Source organism: Trachypithecus francoisi, unplaced genomic scaffold, assembly GCF_009764315.1.
Source record: "Trachypithecus francoisi isolate TF-2019V2 unplaced genomic scaffold, Tfra_2.0 Lachesis_group8, whole genome shotgun sequence".
NCBI lineage: Eukaryota > Metazoa > Chordata > Mammalia > Primates > Cercopithecidae > Trachypithecus > Trachypithecus francoisi.
In genome coordinates, this window is record NW_022681473.1 from 54,672,771 (window position 1) to 54,692,420 (window position 19,650).

The window sequence follows — 19,650 nt, forward strand, 5'->3', positions numbered from 1 at the left end:
AGTGAAGTTGGACCCCTACCTCACACAAAACACACGAATTAACTCATAATGGATCATAGACCTAAATGTCAGAGAGAACACTATAAGACTCTTCAAAGAAAAAAATGTAAGTCTTCATGTCTTTGGGTTTTCTAGATACGGCACCAAAAACACAAAAGACAAGATTTTAAAAATAAATAGTACTTCCTCAAAATAAAAACTTCTGTGCTGCAAACAATGTCAAGAAAGTGAAAGGCAACCCACAGAATGAAATATTTGCAAATCACTTATCGGAAAAGGAACTTGTTTCTAGAGCATATAAAGAAGTCTTACAACTCAATAAAAAGATAAATAACCAATTTTTCAAAATGGGGAAAGGATTTAAATAGACATTTCTTCAGAGAAGATATACAAATGGTCACATAAAAAGATGCTCTGTCCTTTTAGAGGCTCACAGTTCTGCCCCCGGGTACCTATGCTCATTTATGAGGCACAGTTATCTGTATCAGACACCAGACATGCCATGTGGCTCCTCTGCCTAAATCATACTTCTCTGAGTCCTCAGAGCTTCCCCCCGACCCCCACTTTTTTTTTAAGGTGGGTATATTCTAACTGGGTGTGGTGGCTCACTCACCTGTAATCCCAGCACTTTGTAGGCTCGAGGCAAGAGGATCACTTGAGGCCAAGAGTTTAAGACCAGCCTGGACAACAGAGTGAAACTCTGTTTCTACAAAAAGAAAAAAAAAAGAAAAAATTAGCCAGGTGTAGTGGCATGCACCCATAGTCCCAGCTACTCTGGTGGCTGAGACAGGAGGATTGCTTGAAACCAGGAGTTCAAGGCTGCAGTAAGCCACCTCTGCAGTGATCCTGCCACTGCACTCCAGCCTGGGCAGCAGAGCAAGACCCTGTCCCCAAAAATAAATAAAATAAAAATAAGGTGGGTGTCTTCTATAGCAAAAAAGCAGAATGTTAGTCATTGAAATAGAAAAATGTTTGGTTTATAATTTATGAAAATACGTACATTTCACATAATATCCCAACAAACCCAGGAGTCAGAAACAAACTTGGCAAGTTTTGCCAAATCATTTAAATCACATGTGTATGCTGTAGATGACAGTTAAGGCAAGGGCCTGATGGGTGTGACAAGAACTGTAAGCATCAAACATCCCTGCAGCTGTTTGTCCCGTGTTCTGGACTCTGCTGACTTCATGGCCATGGGGTCTTGTCACCTCATCCTGACAGGAAGGCACTCATATCATTCCCTAGGGTGAGAACCAGCCCCTTGCAGAGATGGCTGACCCTTACCTTTGCTCTTGGGGTCCCTTCACACCTGTTCAAGAGAGGAAGCTGTGTTTCCTGAGAAGCTTATCAATGGCATGCTCTGTTGCCAAGTTCTGTGACGCTGGTAGGACCCCTCCCAAGCCTCCCCGCCCCAGCACAGGAAAGGGCCTGTGTATTATTTACATTATCTGGGCTTCAGATGGGACCAGCTTTAGTTACCAGCAAGAGCAGCAGCAGCAGCAACACCGAGTGGACGTGCAGATGCAGGGACAGCCTATGGCTGGAGAGCCCTGGCTGTAGGAATGGCACAGAGGAGGAGCTGCTCAAAAGGACACCTCTGTGTCGGCTGGGGCTTTCTTGCCACTCTGTGATTCTAGCCATCAGAAGTTCTTGCTGTGGAGAAGAACCCTGGTCACTCTCTCCTACCATTTATTCTCTGGCCTGCATGCACCTTTGTCACGGCCCTCAGAGACAGAGGAGGGTGAGGCTTTGCAGACCTGGGTGGATATCCCCAGAACAACTATATGGCAACTTAGATGTGTGTGAGTTATAAAGTCCTTATCACAGGCATTTTCTTATTTCTCACAGCAAGGCTGTGAGTTCATAGTCAACATGAACAGGTCACATTTCCTGAGAGCCCACTGAGTGTGGATGCCATATATTTATGCATACAAACACATATACACATATACATGAGTACATATAGTGCTTATAACACCTCTGTAAGGTAGGTGATATGATTCCCATTTTGCAGATGAGCAAGCCCGGGCTTAGAGAGATTAAATAACTTGTCCAAAGTCACAGAGATAGTTGTGGTGCTGTAAGAGTCAGTATCTCACAGGTGACAGAGCACAGGCAAGGGGACATTGCATCTTTTCCTTCTCACCAACACAGCTTACTCCACCCCTGGAAACACATGGTCTGCTGGTCATTCACAGTCACCTTTGGGTCTATTGACTAGATTGCATAAAGTTCAACTGTGTGTTTTCTTTTTCACAGTGCCCCTCCACTCACTGAAAAGGAAGTTGAGGTAAGTGGCTCAAGTGTGTTATGAAATTTAGTGCCTGTGCTTGACTGGGCTTATTCAAAACATTTCTTCCTCCAGACTCTAGCCCTGACATTTTTAGACAAAAATGAGAAAGAGTGACTGTGGGATAATATGAACATTCATGACCAGCCCTCTTGAACCATGAGATCCCCATTCCCACGTCCGTTCATGGAAGATTTCGACAAATTTGGGCAGAGGGGAGAAGGTAGCTGGAAATTGTACATTTCTGTAAGGATTGTTTATATTCTTTAAATGTGCGACTTAGATACACAAAACCAGCCGGGAGCCTATGGAATTGTTTCAAATTTATTTCAAAATTACTGAAAAATGATCAGATTTCAAGTTCTAAGCTTTGGTTTAGTGGGAAAGGGGGCTGGCCACCTCAGGGTTTCAGCTACAAGAATGCCAGCTCAGCGGAGCCAGGAAGCTGTGCTGTCAGCAATCCGGCCTTCCCCGATTCCTCACTGGGGCCTCCTTGTCCCAGCAGGGTTGTGAGAGAGCTGAGGGGAATCTGCATTTCATTCTGTGGTGGACAAAGAGAACTTATCAGAGGTGAGACAGTGAGAACTGCTGATGTGGACCAGATGAGCAGAGGAAGACAGACAGTATGAAGTATCTACCACAGATAGTATCAATAACTTGCACACAGGCATTGCACTTGCAGTCTATAACACACTCATAGCCATCCTTTCAGCCGATCCTCCCAGCAGCTCTGACAAGAAGCAAGAATCAGCACAAAAGAGAAAACTGAGTGAGTAAATAACCACACCAAGTTTCTAGATACTGTAGTTGGCAAAACCAAGACCTGGATCCAAGTGTTCTCACTGAATTCAGAACTTGTTTTGTCACACTGCTGTTAAGGGGTAATCAAGGTATAGAAAATTAAGCATTGAGCATTATTCATAGACTTGACCAAGGCAGGGTAAGGCAGAAAATTTCCATCACTGGGCTATGAGTTCAAAGCCTACCCGCTGACATTTGTGAAGCTGGGCCATGGGCGGTTTGTTTAATGTGCAAATGCTGACCGCAGATGTATGTGGACACAGCTTTCAGCATGGTGGAAATAAAACAGACTTTCAAATCAGATAGTCAGAGGTTAAATCCTGGCTCCGTTACTCCCTGTGTCACCTTGAACAAGTTAATGATGTTTCTGGTCTTGGTCTCTTTACCCATAAACAGGTATAACAGTTCCCACCCCAGAGGGTTATTGTGAGATCACATAAATTTGTAGAGTGAATAGCAGTGCTGGCATATAGTAGATGCTCAACAAGGGGTAGTTTTCAATATTGCCATAAACATCATCATTGGGTCAATTCTGTGCCTTCAGTTCTGTATCTGGAGATGATTGCCTTCCATGGGCCATGTTACATGAACTTCAGAAGCCCCTGTGGTTACTAACCCCACAGGGTATAAATCTGCTACCACTCAGGGCAGATGATGGCTAAAAAATTGAAGACCATTGCTTCCTTCCTGAGTGACGTCCATCTGTCTATTTCTTCTCCCTAGTAGTTTCCTACTATTCTGGGAATTCCATGTATAACCAATACTACCTTTTCAAAGTCTGTTCATGCAGCCTGCAATTTTGGCATGAAATATTTATTTATTCCAGAAAGCTTAACCTAACAGAATCATACCTGGCCTTATTTAATATCCTGGCAGCTACTTAAAGCTTCTATCAATATACAATTTGGAATACTCGGGCTAGATGCTGATTGAAGTTTGCTTTAAGTCACCAATGCTTAAATCTCACATGGAGTTTCTTTCAACACAGTACTTTCATGCAAAATCTCCAAAACCCCCCATGCAATAAATCCCAGCATAAATCTAAATGCTTACACAATTAGCTGTGCTGGCCTGAGTTTATCTAAATCCAGATACAGGATGTTATTTTCTTAAAATTCAGGGAAAAGTGAAGTGTTATGCTCTTCTTATTTTTTGGTAGAATACATTTGGCCCTCTAGTTCTGGGAAGGGCCTAGCATGGACCTTGGGTTACTGCTTTACCATCTTTTTTGTGGTTTCCTGTGAAGTGAGCATTTCACTTGCACATGGCTGCTTTGGCAGCTGGTTCCAGGGACTGCTGCAAAATGCTCGTACAAGGAACACACCTGTAGCCTTGTCCTCTGCAATAACTCCTCCTAGCACCTCTCTCACACTCTTGTTCCCAACAGAACGTGTTTGTACAACTGTCCTTGGCCTTTAGAAATGACAGCTACACTCTGGAATCTAGAATTAACCAGGCTGAAAGGGAACGCAACCTGACAGAGGAGAACACTGAGAAGGAACTGGAAAACTTCAAAGCTTCCATTACGGTAATTGTGGAGCCTGATGTGAGGAATCCTTGGAGCAGGAACTGTCTCCAAGGGCCATACAGGGTGTCATCCTCCTCTCAGGTACCAAGTAGAGTCTCCTGAAGTGAAAAATTGAGCCAAGACTCTGACAGAGTGTTCCTCAGAGAGCTGGGGGGAACTGAGGCAGAGATCCCAAAGGCCTGGTTCCCTCAAGGCTGTGGGCAGGTCCTCCAAACCCATGGGAGCTTCTCAGAAGGGGGCAGGGTGGCCTGGGTATGACTCCTCCTTTCAGACCAGCCAGGGATAGTGTGTTCACATCGAGCTTCTCCAAGCACCAGAAGAAACTGTGGCCCAGGCCTGGCAGAGGCCACTTCTCTCAGCCTGGATGGGGCCCAGAGCTGGTTTCGTGAGAGCTGAGTCTAGGCTTGGTATGTGTCTTAGTGAGTTTGAGTTGCTGTAACAAAGGGCCATGGACTGGGTGGCTTAAATGGCAAACATTTATTTCTCATAGTTCTGGAGGCTGGAAGTCCAAGATCAGGGCACCAGCACGGTTGGGTTCTGGTGAGGGCCCTCTCTGGCTTGCAGACTACCACCTTTCCATTATATCCTGCGTGGTGGAAAGAGAACAGAACTCTCTGGGGTCCCTTTTATAAGAGCACTAATTACATTCACGGGGGCTCCACCCTCCTCACCGAATCACCTCGCCCAGGCCCCACTTCACTATCACATTGAGGAGTTAGGATATGTCCCCCCAAAAGTCAGCAGATGATTTTGTAGGGGGCACATTTAGCCCAGTGGTCCCCAACCCCTGGGCTAGGCCGCAAACCAGTACCGAACCATAGCCTGTTAGGAACCAGGCTGCATAGTGGGAGGTGAGCTGCCTGAGAGCATGACCTGAGCTCCACCTCCTGTCAGATCAGCAGCAGCATTCCATTCCCGTAGGGTCACGACCCCTATTGTGAACCCAGCATGCGAAGGATCTAGGTTGTACCCTCCTCATAAGAATCTAATGATCTGAGGTGGAACAGTTTCATCCCCAAACCATCACCCCACCAGGTTTGTGGAAAAATTGTCTTCCATGAAACTGGTCCCTGAGGCTGAAAAGGTTGAGGACTGCTGATTTACTCCATAACATTATTTGAGGACCCCAGTTGATGCTCCTACTCCTCTTCAGTCCTCAGCTTCACTCTGGCACCACTGTGAGCACCGGGAGACCTACCAGAAGTTGCTGGAGGACATCGCTGTCCTGCACCGCCTGGCTGCCCGCCTCTCCAGTCGAGCTGAGGTGGTGGGTGCCGTCCGCCAGGTGAGCCTCTCCAGCCACCAGTCTTGCGGAGTCTGCTCCACCTACATAAAGTAGAGCAATCACCCAAGCAGCGGCAACTACAGATACCACTTAGCGGTGGCTTCCTCTGGGCCAGGCATCCTATGTACATCATTGCAGTATTATTCAGAGTATTTTTGGCAGATCACTGAACCCTCAAGGTGCTTTGTGGAAAAAGGTTTCTGTGGACGCACAAGTTTGGGTACTACTGCATGCTATCTTTCTTTCTTGGAAATTTCTAACACATTGGCCTAATGAAGGCTTTGATTGGAGGATAGTGTTGTCTAACACATTGGCCTAATCAAGGCTGTGGTGGTGAAGGCTGGTTCACTTTACCTAGGTAGTTCCCAAACATATTTAACTGAAGAATTCCCCCCACAGCCCTCCATTTTATTTTTCTCAAAAAATACCTATTCAACTCCCATGGAGCTAGTATTTGGCAAAACATGCTTTAGGAAAATCTGCTTTGTCTCATTAAATCCACCCAGCAACCCTATAGATATCCTGTTTCCCAGATGAAGATGCAGAGTCTCAGAAAGTAAAAGCACTAGTGAGTGGCGGAGTGGGACACAGGCCCAGGTCTGGCTCTCTCTTGGCCCCTTTGAAGTCCTGAACCACAGAGAGCCCTGCCCTGGCCCCGCATGTTTTAGCAGGAGCACACTGCCTGAGTTCCAATCTGGGCTCCACCCTTCATTCGCTGTGTGACCTTGGGCCGCTTACCCAGGTCTCTCTGCTTCAGTCTTTTCAAGTATAAAATGAGGATGGTCACAGTATTTCCCATAGGGGGTTGCTGCCGTACTTGTAAAGCGTTTGGATGTTGTTATTATGTTGCTATGACATGAATCTATGTCCTGCTGCTCTGGTTACAAGAGAGGAGGTTCTTGGGGTGGTGCAGCCCTGAGCAGTTCCTATTAGATAAAAGGACCTGCCGCTGGGCCGTGCCACCCTGTGTCCTTCAGGACAAGAACACCTGACTCAGCAGTGGTGCCCAGGAAGTCACTCCAGCTGGGAGCAGCAACACAGGAGGACTCTAGGGAAGTGGCTGGTCTCAGCCATGCATGGCTGTGGGACCTGTTCCTGCAAAGCCACTGGGTGTGTCCCTCTGTGGCCAGGCAGGGCCTGAGCTAGATCCTCTGAGGGATCTAACGAGGGTATGAGCAGAAAGAAATTGTTCTCATTGTGTGCAGGCTTCCCAAAGGTGTGCCTAAGCCCAACTGCCGCTCATGCCATCTGCTCCCTTCTCCAAATGGCTCCCTCGTCTTGTCTTCTATGCCTCAGTATTCGCCTTCCTCTCTGGCTCCACTGGGCCAGGTCAGGCTTCATTCGGTCTTTCCGTGCTGCTCTCACTGCCACCAGTCTCACTCACTTGAGTCCCATCTCTATCTGTGACCTGATTATGTTACTCTCTTCCTTTAAGGGAGATATTCAATGGCTTCCCTTTTCCTTCAGAGTAAGTTCAAGTTCCTTTGTCTAGCATTCGAGGTCCTTCACAACCCAGACTTACAAACTGACCCAACTGCTTGCTGATTCCTACAGAGGCAGGAGACCTGTAGTGTCTGGGCTTTCTGGGCAGCCCTGGTTTATGTCGATTGTCCCAGCACAATTTGTCATAGTGCCTTTCTTCACTCTCCAGAGGACTCCTGTCCAGAGGATGAAACCTCATCTACATATAAGCCCTGTGCTTCCCTGCCTCTAGAATCCTCTTGGAGTTCCCTGGCCTGAATGCTCTGTCCCTTCTGCCCTTGTCTATGTGTTCAGATGCTGCTCACATTCTATATCCACTTCATTCCATCTCCATGAAGCCTCCCCTGACCTGTTCTCTGCAAGCAGAAACAACTCTCCTCTGCCTCTCATCTCCTGCAGTGTAGTGGCTGTGTTTTTCTCATTCTCCCTGAGTGCAGGTGCTGAATCCACCTCTCAGCTCAGGCAGAGTCTTATCCCTGTATCCTTTTGATTCTCCTAGCCCAGACTCTTGGGCTTGATCAGAGCAAATTTGCCAATGGAGCCTTTCCTCCAGTGGCCTCATGTACTCACACACTCCATCCCTGCAGGAAAAGCGCATGTCGAAAGCAACAGAAGTGATGATGCAGTATGTGGAGAATCTAAAGAGGACGTATGAGAAGGACCATGCAGAGCTCATGGAGTTTAAAAAGCTTGCAAATCAGAATTCAAGCCGCAGCTGTGGCCCCTCTGGTAAGGACCTAGGCTTCTGCCCCATCTTGGCCCTACAAGGTAGACTTCCAAGAGCTCTTGGCTAGGATTTGAGCTGTCAGAGCAGCCCCATGACTTATTTCCAGTTGAGCAGCACCCCTGTCCAGTACTGTCCACAGGGGCCTCCCAGCAGCTCCTTCAGTGGGCCTGGCAGGGCAGTCTGGAACCAGGAAACATGAGCATTCCCAAAGTGACTTCCTAACTCCCAAAGCAATAAATCACAGTGGCTGACCATGGATACAAAGCTCACAGGCTACTAGAACTCTTGGACTTATAGCGTCTGAGAGTGACCCTAGACCCTGTAAGTCTGTGTGCTTTGGGACCCCCTTTTAGGCAGCACATGCTAAGGAATTTGGGCTTTATTCTGGAAAGCATTAGGGATCCAGCCAATGATTTTAATCAAGAAAATGACTTGATCATATATGTAGCTTAAGAAGATTCCCTTGAACTATGGTATGGCAATTACATTACTGGGACAAACCAGGGACAGAAAACTCCATGAAGATGTTCTTGCAACAGCCCAGGTGAGGGGCGAAACCTGGGCAGCTAGGGTGGAGTGAGAGTCTGGCTGAAGATGTTATGGAGAAAAACAGCAGACTCATGGATAAGACAAATGTTTCAAAGAAATATTCTTGTTTAGAAGTTCTATATGAATTGCCATAGGAGCACAGAGGAGGGCCCACCTGATTCTGCTTGAAGGGAGATAAGGAAGGCTTCAAAGAGGGATGGTATCTTGGTGTTTTAAAGTAAAAATAGGAGTTCTCCAGTCAATAGAGGAAGATACATCCCAGGTGGAGAAACCAGCATTGACAAAGGTGTGGAGATTGGAGGTGAAAAGAAGATGAAACAAGCAATTTTCCATAGTGGCAGTGTCGGGGTGTGGTAGTGACAGGTTGAAAGTTGAGACTTGGTAGACCGGGGCCACATGCCAGGCCATGCTAGCAATTTAAACTTCTAGGCAATGGGGAGTCAATGGTAAGTTTATACCTCATGATGTAATCAGGCTTTATTTTTAGATTATTCTGACTTCAGTGGACAATATATTGGAGGTGTGCAAAAGCTGAGGTAAAGAGAGACACAGTAGGAGACTCTTTCTCAGTCCAGCAGGAAGAGGTTGGTGCCTTGGACCAGATCTCTCTATGGGCACTGTCAGGGTTTAGACTCTGGCTGATGAGGGTGGCCAGCAGGAGAAAACAGACCTTTTAGCAACAAGAATCCCTGTGGAATGCAAACATCTGTGTTACCAAGAGCTGCAGAAGGGAAAGTACAGAAAGTATAACAGCTGGAGAAACCTTTATAAACAGGAGGTTTCACAAGTTTCCTGGAGAATATCAGTGACACGTCCCAGAGTCCAAAGGCAGCATGCACACACGCTCCAGACTGTCTGCTTTGGATCTGTCAGCAAGGCTCCTGACCCACATGCACCTGGGCTTCTAACAAACCATTTTCCGTCAGTGTTGGAAGCTGGGGAAGTTGCCGTCAAAGGAATCCTGATGCCATGGGCTCCTACATTTATTGCTGCACAAGGCCTCCTGCAGACTACCTTATCTAAGATTTATAGGATAAGCAGTTACCCATGAGTCTCATTCATTCATTCTACAGACATTTACTGAGTACCTTTGGTTTGCCCTATATAATACTGGAATATAGAGGTAAAGGGCACACAGTCACAGACCCAAAGGAGCTCCCAACCTTTGGGAAGTCAAGGCAGTGTAGCCAGTACTATGACAGAAGAAAGCAGACTTCCAAGAAGAACACACGACAGAGTCCCATATTCAGTCTAGGAGGATGATAAAACGCTTACCATAGCAAAGGTCAATGATAGCTGTACATGTTTTTCCAATATTTGTTTCCACTCTAGTTGTTCTTCCAAGCTATACCTCAGCTTGGGCTAGGCAGAGGGGCCGTAACCACTCAGCAGGTGTTTCCATAAGACACTCTATGACTGTTCCCTAACAGTGTTTGTGTCTTAAGCCTTTTATACAACCTCTGCAATCTTTGTCTATGCCTGGGGTTTTGAAGACTACAGTAAATAAAATATCCCTGATTTCAAGGAAGGTGATATACATTTTTTAAAAATAATATGTTTCTTTCTGAATGTGAAATTTACCAATTGTCTGCATTTTGGATTATTTCCTTAATGTAGATTTCTAGAAGTATAAATATTAGCTCAGGGGAAAGAAATTTTTTAAGGCTCTTAAAGCAAACTATTTTCAAATAACCCATTTATGTTTTCACTGAATGGGTTACAATACTCAATTCACTGTGCCATTGACACCATTCTTGTTCTTTCTTTTTGTAAGTATCCATGACTTCGATAGGCCAAAATTGTGTCTTATCTTACTGGTTTAATTGTATTTCTTGGCCTTTCCAAATGTTTATGGAACATTTGTATTTCTACTTTTAAAAATTCTGTATTTATGATCTTTGCCCACTTGTAAGCTTGGTATTTTACTAATGTATATGAACTCTTCACATGTAAAGAATATTTTCTGGTTCTGCTGTTTTGGCTGACTGGAAAAGTTGAAAATCTTTTGACCACAAGCACTTAAAAATTTCTGCTGGACAAAATAAAGCAAACCTATGTCTAAATAGCTGAATCCACAAGAAAAGAAATTGAAATACCCAGATACAAGAAAAGAAAAGAGAACTGAAACCAAGCTGACCCTGCAGCTTCCTTGGGGACAAGTGGCAGCCTCAGTTATCTGGGAGCTGAGCTTTTACACTTGCCTGTGATCTGAGACAAGGCCTGGAACACCTATGGTAGAGAGTTGATACAGATTCCCACAGAAAGTTAAGGCTGTCCAAAGACTAGATCCTCAGATGGAATTTGGATAAGGAAAAATAATAATCACCAACCAACAGAGAAACAAAGAAATTTCTTTCACCCTGGGCTCGAGTAGGAAAAACACTTTCTCCTTCCTCATAGGAAAAGTACATACTCACGAAGTGACAGCAGTGATGATGCAATATGCAGAGGATTTGAAAAGAACAGCAAGATGGTGCCTCTAAGATATGTTAGAAATAAGTAGAAAAGCACTCTGGAGAGACAGATGCTGCACCCAGACACACAGGATTCCTCTAATAAAGCTTCACTGAAGATGACTTCACAACCTAAAATTATAAAATACGCAAGAAAACAATTCATCATGAACAAAAATCATCAGGTACACCAAAGAATAGGATCATATCCTAAGAACCTCGGAAAATAAAATGATCTGATAATTTTTTTAAAGATAAGCTTAAAATTATTAGGGGTAGCTGGGTACAGCGGCTTACGTCTATAATCCTAACACTTTGGGAGACCAAGGTGAAAGGATTGCTTGAGGCCAGGAGGTTGAGACCAGCCTGGGCAACAAAGTGAGACCCTGTCTCTACAAAAAATAAAAATAAAAAACAATTAGTTGGATGTGGTGGTGGGCACCTATAGTTCTAGCTTCTCAGGAGGCTAAGGTGGGAGGATCGCTTGAGCCCAGGAAGTCGAGGCTGCAATAAGCTGTGATCGTGCCACTGCACTTCATCCTGGATGACAGAGTGAGACCCTGTCTCTAACTTAAAAATTATTGGAGACATAAAAGAATGGATCAAAAACAGAGTAAAAGAAAACAGTTATCAAAGAAGAGTAAGATAGAACTTCTCAAAGTGAGGAATAAAGTCACGGAAATTAAAAACTCAAGAGTTTAGGTGTGTTAGTTACTATATTTGAGGCTATTCTTCATTATTCCAGATCTCCTTCTGGGCACATTTTCCCATCCCCTTAAAGTCACAAGGCAAGGCCATGGGACTTGCTTTGGTGAATGAAATGTGAGTAGAAGGACGTGTCACATCTGAACCTAGGCCTTCAAGAACTAGTATGCAGTCTGCCCTGCTTCTTCCTCCTAACGTGATAACCATCATTGCTCCAGAATACTAGAAGGCCAGTATTAGGCTAAGTCCAGAATGAGGAAACACTGAACCAAGCCTGCTACAGACTCAGAAGTAAATGGGCATGTAGCATAAGCAAATCACATCTTCCTTGTTATCAGCCACTGATACTTTGGAGTTGCGTATTATTACTATGCTATTAAACTAGTATAACCTAGCTTATCCTGATTGATTATAACATTTAAATCAAATTGGGTACAGCTGAAGAAAAATTAGTTAACTTGAAGATAGGTTTGAGGAAGTTACCCAATGTACAGTTCAGAGAAATAAATTGATTAAAATTATGAAAGAAGCATTGAGATATGGGATATAGAATGTAGAATGAGAAAGTCCCAAATACATTTATTAGGCCACCCTTAAGGGGAAAGCCAATGAGAGAAAATATTCCCAGAAAGAATGGCTGAGGATTTTCCAGAACTAAGGAAAGTCATCAGTCATTGGATTCAGAAAATATAGTGAATTCCAACCAGGAAAAATAAAACACACCAAAGAGAAACTACAGAACAGTACGGACAAAGGGAAGATCTTAAAAGTCATCAGAGAGAAGATTATTTACAAAGGAATGACAATTCTCAATGGCAATAGTAGAAGAAGACAATGGAATAAACTCTTAAAAGAACTAAGAGAAAATAATGGTCAACCTAGAGATAACACAAATGGCTAAGATACCATGCAGGATTGAGGGCTTGGTAAAGACCATTTGGAGACAATTGAGAAAGTTTACCTCTCACAGACCCTCGCTGAAAGAACAACTAGAGGATGTACCTAAGGAAGATTGAAATTGAATTCAAACACATGCTCACAAATGTTCATTGCAGCACTTTTCACAATAGAAAAGACATAGAATCAACCTAAATGCCCATCAATGACAGACTGGATAAAGAAAATATGGTACATATACACCATGGAATACTATGCAGCCATAAAAAAGAATGAGATCACCTCTTTTGCAGGAACATGGGTGGAGCTGGAGGCCCTTATCTTTTGCAAACTAACACAGGAACAGAAAACCAAATACTGCATGTTCTCACTAAGAAGTGGGAGCTAAACATTGAGTACATATGGCCACAAACAAGGGAACAACAGGTACCAGGGCCTACTTGAGGGTAGAAAGTAGGAGGAGGGAGAGGAACGGAAAAAATAAATACTGTCTACTATGCCTAGTACCTGGGTGATAATCTGTACAACAAATCCTCATGACAAGTTTATGCACCTGCACATGTACCCTGAACCTAAAATAAAAGTTAAAAAAAAATTGAGCTCAAAAGAAACAAGTAGGATACAAGAAGGAATAATCAACAAAGACATTTGTAAACATGTAGGTAAATCTAAATAAGCACTCTCTGTAGAAATCAACAAACATAATGAATAATTTAGGAATACAAAAGCAAGGTGAAATAAAAATACTGGAAAGCAATATAATTAAGAGGGAGGGTTATTATTTTAAGGTTTATTCAAGAAAAGAATAGAGATCTTGTTTAATTTTAAATTTAAAGTCAATATGTTCAAAAGTTAAGAGGACATGCTGAAGGTTAAAAATAGAATGTATAAGTTCCAAACAAATGTGTAGGGTGGGAGGAGGGGTGGAAAAAGTCAATGAATAAAACAAATAGAAAATATAAAATTACATGGTAGAAATAAATACAAATATATTAATCACAAGAACTATAACTAGTATAAACCTATTGGTTAATAGAGAATCTCAGATTAGATTATAAAAAAACAGGCCAGGCATGGTGGCTCATGCCTGTAATTCCAGCACTTTGGGCAGCCAAGGCAGACAGATACTTTAAGCTCAGGAGTTGGAGACCAGCCTGGCCAACATGGCGAAACGCTGTTTCTACTAAAAATACAAAAATTAGCCAGACATAGTGGCACACATCTGTAATCCCAGCTACTCGGGAGGCTGAGGCACGAGAATCATATAAACCCAGGAGCCGAAGGTTGAGTGAGCCAAGATCGTGCCACTGCACTCCAGCCTTCGTGACAGAGTGAGAGAGTCTCAAAAAAAAACAGCTATGTGCTTTTCAAGAGACACACCAAAAATACATGGATATGAAAGAGAGAGAGATGCAGGCTAAATAATATTGGTCAAACTGAATCAAATTGAATTGAGCTAGCAAATACCTGCCTCTGAAAGTACTCGGGTGTTTCCCGATAGTAGTATTATTCAGACGCGAAGCTAAACATATTACATGAGTTATATCACTTAATGTACGTAGTAAGGAGAAGAAAATCCTGGGGTGGTAGCTTCCTTTGTTCTGAGTCATTTGGTAGGTAACATATTGAAACTACTTCTGTCAGCAAGTTTTCATTATTTACTGGCACCACACCTTCCTTGCTCATAGTTTCTCTGACTGTACATCCTTGAAGGAGCATAAAATAACCCAATAAGTCTTGGTATTGCTGAGTAGTTGTCATACACTATCTAGGGTGTTATGCAGAGTGTGTTTAGTGGGGTCAGATAAAGATCAGAGGTCCAAGACTGGGGCTTCCTATAGTGAGAAGCAGAGTTAGGATAAAGGTTTTGTCCAAACTTTTGCAGCCCCATCTCAAAGGATGAAGTGCCAAACTCAGTGTCCCCAACACCCAGATCCTTGGGCTATCCCTTGAGGGCCAGTTCTGGCTCATAGATACCATAGCCTAGTTTCTGTTTCCTGCTGGTGCCTAGTCTGAAACTTACTTGTGTTCTCTTCTCTGCTCCCTCCTGCTGCAGAAGATGGGGTCCCTCGCACGGCCCGGTCCATGTCCCTCACGCTGGGAAAGGTATGCATGTTCAAGGAATACCAGGGCTCCTGGAAAGAGTATGACAGAAGTTTCCATGGTCACCCAAACAATCATTCATTCTGGGATCCATGGATACCAGAGAATCTCTGAACAGAGTTTCTATTTGGCTTCCCACAGTCTCAAGTTTAGCCTCTGACATCTTACCTTTCTTGCTCGTGGTTTCCTTAACTATGTATACATGCCTTAAATCAACATGAAATGATCATAAGCCTTCATATTGCTACAGGCAGCTTTAATACAGTCTCCAGGGTGTTACCCAGAGACTGTGGGGTCATTTCCATTCTGTATCTCCAAGATCTCATAAGCTAAAATAGAACAGATTGAGCGTTCACTCACCACCAACAGAAAATTTGGGTCAACTTTGGCCACTCTCTCCACACCAATTCTATCATTGCTACTGCAAAACCAAAATGCCAGTGAATGCCATTTCAGCATTAGAAATGAGTAGGTTTTTTTCCCAAGCCCTTCTGAATTATGGCTATTGCTACCTCCAAGACAATGAGCCTGGTCACTTCTCTCCCCACAGAATATGCCTCGCCGGAGGGTCAGCGTTGCCGTTGTTCCTAAGTTTAATGCCCTGAATCTGCCTGGCCAAACTCCCAGTTCATCACCCATCCCCTCCTTACCAGCCTTGGTAAGTATGATGATGCCTGCCTCCCAGCATGGAATAGTAAAATAACCTTTCCTTCATACTCAGTCCTAGGGGGGGTGACCCAATGGGGGCAGGGTCAACAAGGAGAGGAAATTTCCAGAATAGAATCTGAGTGATGGCTCAAAAACCCAATATAGACCAGGCTGCATGTATTCTACTACTCTGGGAAGTCCTACTGTCCTTGAGCACGGTGTTGGCAGCTCAGCGTTCTTTGCAAATGATAACTCTTTTTGTGCTTACACCACAATCCGCCAAGGTGGTTATAATTTTTTTCTACTCTGCAGTGGGCTTAAGTAGCTGAAGTTTGTAATGTGTGATAGGTGGTAGAACAGCTTTGAACCCTAGGTTCTCTGTTTCGGGAGCCTGAGTTCTTCAACCCATTATTCTCCTGCCTCAGTTCATTGTAGCATTGTTCATAACAATGAAAAGCGGGAAACAACTCCGTGTTCACTAATAAGAGACTGGTTAAGCAAATGGATATCCCTATAAGGGGTTTCTGTAGAATGGTCCATAACTTACTATGAATCAAGAGCAAGTAAAATAGGATATACAAAACCTAGTGTATAAATAGTATAATTCTGTTTTGTACTTTTTAAAAGAGTATGTTTCTCTGCGTAGACAGAAATTTCTGGTAGAAGATACGTGAAACAGCTAATAATGGTTATCTCTAGGCAATGGTAAAATAGTTCATTTCTATTTTCTTCCTGATGCCTTTTTATATTTCCGTAATACGAACATATTAGTAATATACAGGAAAAATACATTTCCATTTCTTTTAGACAAAGACAGTTTGGATATAACAAAATATTTTCTGTATCCCAGGCCTTTGTGCATCTGGCTAATTCTCTCTAATTCTTTCTTCAGTGGTTTCTCTATCCCCTGCCTATGACTAGCACTACCCTATAAGGAAACAATCTGATTGTGTAAGCAATTGGAAATTCAAGCTCTATGTAATACCAATGGGTGGTACTCACTGTTTCCTGCCTCAAGCATTTCAATCATGTATGAAATCAACCTAAACTCCCAAATTACCCATTAAAATAGAACAACCTGAAAAAAATGTTTAAGGATATTGGAGAGGACTGGTTAGTGTGTTTTAACAGATCTATTTCCCATACTTTGCCTAAAAGCATAAATTTATTTTCCAAATATATATTCCTTTAGACTAGGGGCTGGCAATCAGGGCCATAGATTAAAAACCACACAGGGTACTTTTAAAACATTCTTCCCCCAGGCCCCACACCAAGATTCTGGAGTGGATCAACACTTTTTTAAAACCTCCCCCAGGTGATTCTAATGTGCAGCCAACATTGAGAACCATTACTTAAACCAAATCCATTGCAACAACACAACGTGGAAATCCTGGGGAACATATTGTAATGAAATTTCTGATTGAGCTTTCAATAGTAACTGGCATCTCTTGAGAATTGTACCTGGAGCTGTGTCTCTCGGGACAGTGATGGGCTTGTGAGAATCTATCACAGGGAGCCTGGGACCTGCACTTGTAGGAGGCCCACTGGTGTCAGTCACAGTCAGTAAACAAGACAGAGAAAAACTGATGGCTCCTCTCCAGAATGGAGCCTCAAGATGTAAACTCTCCTCTTCACTTAAGGAAACTTAGCAGAGGCGACGGAAAAGGAGCAAGCTGCGTGTGCCGTAGAGGAAAGGAATGCTGAGGAAAGGAGGACAGGGAAGTCCCGAGAGAAAGGGCCAAGGTCTGGGCTCAGATGAAGATTGGAAAGTGGGGACATGGAGGAAAAAGGAGAAGCAGGAGCCCCCCTCCCAGCATCATCAGAAACCCAGCAGCTCTGGCTTCTTCCTTGCATAGCACATCCTCAGTTCTCTGTCTTCTGTTTTTCATTCAGTCGGAATCACCCAATGGGAAAGGCAGCCTACCTGTCACTTCAGCACTGCCTGCACTTTTGGAAAAGTAAGTTTGTTGATTTTCCTCTTTGCTTCAGGGATCTCTCAGGAAAATTTCCCCATTTTACTTTCCTTCCTCCCATTTTTATCCCCAAAATGCAGTGGAAAGCAAATTAAGTTTTAAGGGAAATGAATGAGAGTTTGAGACCCACAAAGATTTCAGAATCCGCTTGCAAGATTCTTGAACCGTGAAGATGCCCTGACTGAGGCCAAGTGTACCCAATCTGAGAAAGCCCAGAGAAGACTGGAGCCTTCTCTGCCAGTTGGGATTCTTTGGGCTATAGACAAAAGAAAGCCCCAACTCAATGGGACTTAGTAAGTCCAGAGGTAGAGCTGCTTCTGGTACGGCATAGCAGGGCTCTAGCTCAGCATGCCTATTAACTTCCTTGCCTCTGGCCATGTTGTATGTTAACTTCATCGTCAGGATTGTGGCAAACGGCTGGTAGTTCCTGGCATCCCCTCCAGACAGGACAATACCTAGAGGAAGAAAGGGACTGTTTCTTGCCTTGTTCCTTTCTTAGGAATAAACCTAGAAACCTTTCACCAGTCTTCCCTATTATCTCATTGACAAATCTGGAAGGAGGTCCCTTTCTAAAAGAATCACTTTGGGAACGGGATTGTCATCATGGGATTTACACTATTCCCTGGGGTTGGTGAGAGGGTCAGCTTCCCAAAAAGCAAAATGACTCCATGAAGAAGAGTAAATTCCTGAGCAGAATCATGTTGCTGTTGGGAACTAGGAAGGAAAATGCATACTGGATTAGCAGCCAGCAGTGTCTGTTATTTTCTAGGCATCTGTGCGATGTGCACATCTTTTCATCCTCAGCCAGAGTAAGGCAGGCTGTTTCTATGCACTCAGAGGACTTCATAGCTTACTTTTCAAATTCTTTCATTTGCTTGCTGAAAAACATCTGGATCACACCTGCTGCCTCTCGGAATTTTCCCCTTGTGTCTTTCCTCACTTGGTAGAACATATACCTTATTCTTCCTTCTTTCTTGCCTCAAGACAGCTTTAGTCCTTCATTTTTCTTTGCTGTCAGAAAAGTTTTGCTATCTGGCAGGGAAAGTGTATGTTGGGACCCTTTTCAATACAGACAGGCTCCCACCTCCAGACCCAGCCTGTTTCCTACATCTCTCATTATGTGCAGCCACCAGCTTATCACCCAGTGATTTGTCCCCTGTTAGTCTTGAAGTGTGCCCAGCATTTCTTCTCTTTACCACCTCACCCCCATAAGCTCACAGGTCCTTCGTGTTATAGAAGGTCTCTTGGGGTCTCTCTCTCTGTCTTTTCTTGATCACTACAGGGAAATTGTCAAGAGGTGACACAACCACCACCATGTGGACCACGTGGAAGTGACTGAGTTTACAGAAACTTACCAAGTCCCTAGAGTCATAGGGCCTCATCCAGGGTCCCTGAATCTCTCCAGAAATGGTCACCTGATGCTCTGACTGAGAAACCCACTAAAATTCTCCTTGCCAACCTTCCCTTTGGGTGCACGAATCCCTACTTTAGAGAACCCTCAACTCTAGCCCCATTCCCAACTCTAGGCCTGCAGAGCCACTCAAGGCAGAAGATCTCTGCAACAGACTCTAATCATGACAGAGCAGGACCTGAACTCTGTAGAACTTATGCCAGGCCAGTTGAGCACTTCTGTCCAAGGCAGTGGAGATCATGAAAACATGAATTATCCTTGGTAAGGGAAACTGAGGTACAAAATTGGAGACAATAAGCAGCAGCCCCAAATTAGGAGCATCAATGGGTAATGATCAATAGTGCCATCACCTTTCCAGGGGTTTATAGAACCTGAAGAGATAGGGACAGAGTGGGAATTAAGGCAAGTCAAGCACACTAGGGTTGACTCTCCAGTTGGGAATATACCCATGTAAGAATGGTTGCAAAGAGGGGAGGGCATCTTCAGATTAAGAGGGGTTCAGGATGAACAACAGCTTCCCCTTCTGGGTTTCTCAAAGATGTTAAGTGATTTCCATTTAAAACTGGAAACATGGCCAGGCATGGTGGCTCACGCCTGTAATCCCAGCACTTTGAGAGGCCGAGGCAGGTGGATCACAAGGTCAGGAGTTCAAGACCAGCCTGGCCAAGATGGTGAAACCCTGTCTCTACTAAAAACACAAATAAATAAATACATGCATACATAAATAAAAACTAGAAACATTTACTTGATTCCCAATGGACTAACAATGAGACAATATATGAGTAAAAGTGAATTCTT

General features: G+C 43.9%; 1 protein-coding gene across 14 annotated transcripts in view; it reads left to right on the forward strand.

The window, feature by feature from the left end:
• The window catches only part of IRAG1 (inositol 1,4,5-triphosphate receptor associated 1), a 124,285-nt gene that overhangs the window by 90,596 nt on the left and 14,039 nt on the right, over nucleotides 1–19,650 (forward strand). For all 14 annotated transcript variants that reach the window (XM_033206530.1, XM_033206533.1, XM_033206534.1 and 11 more), the window contains 7 exons: nucleotides 2,260–2,290; nucleotides 4,479–4,619; nucleotides 5,773–5,904; nucleotides 7,974–8,115; nucleotides 14,774–14,823; nucleotides 15,371–15,478; nucleotides 17,362–17,426. In XM_033206530.1, coding sequence (XP_033062421.1) covers nucleotides 2,260–2,290; nucleotides 4,479–4,619; nucleotides 5,773–5,904; nucleotides 7,974–8,115; nucleotides 14,774–14,823; nucleotides 15,371–15,478; nucleotides 17,362–17,426 — 669 coding nt within the window. The remainder of the gene's footprint in view (nucleotides 1–2,259; nucleotides 2,291–4,478; nucleotides 4,620–5,772; nucleotides 5,905–7,973; nucleotides 8,116–14,773; nucleotides 14,824–15,370; nucleotides 15,479–17,361; nucleotides 17,427–19,650) is intronic.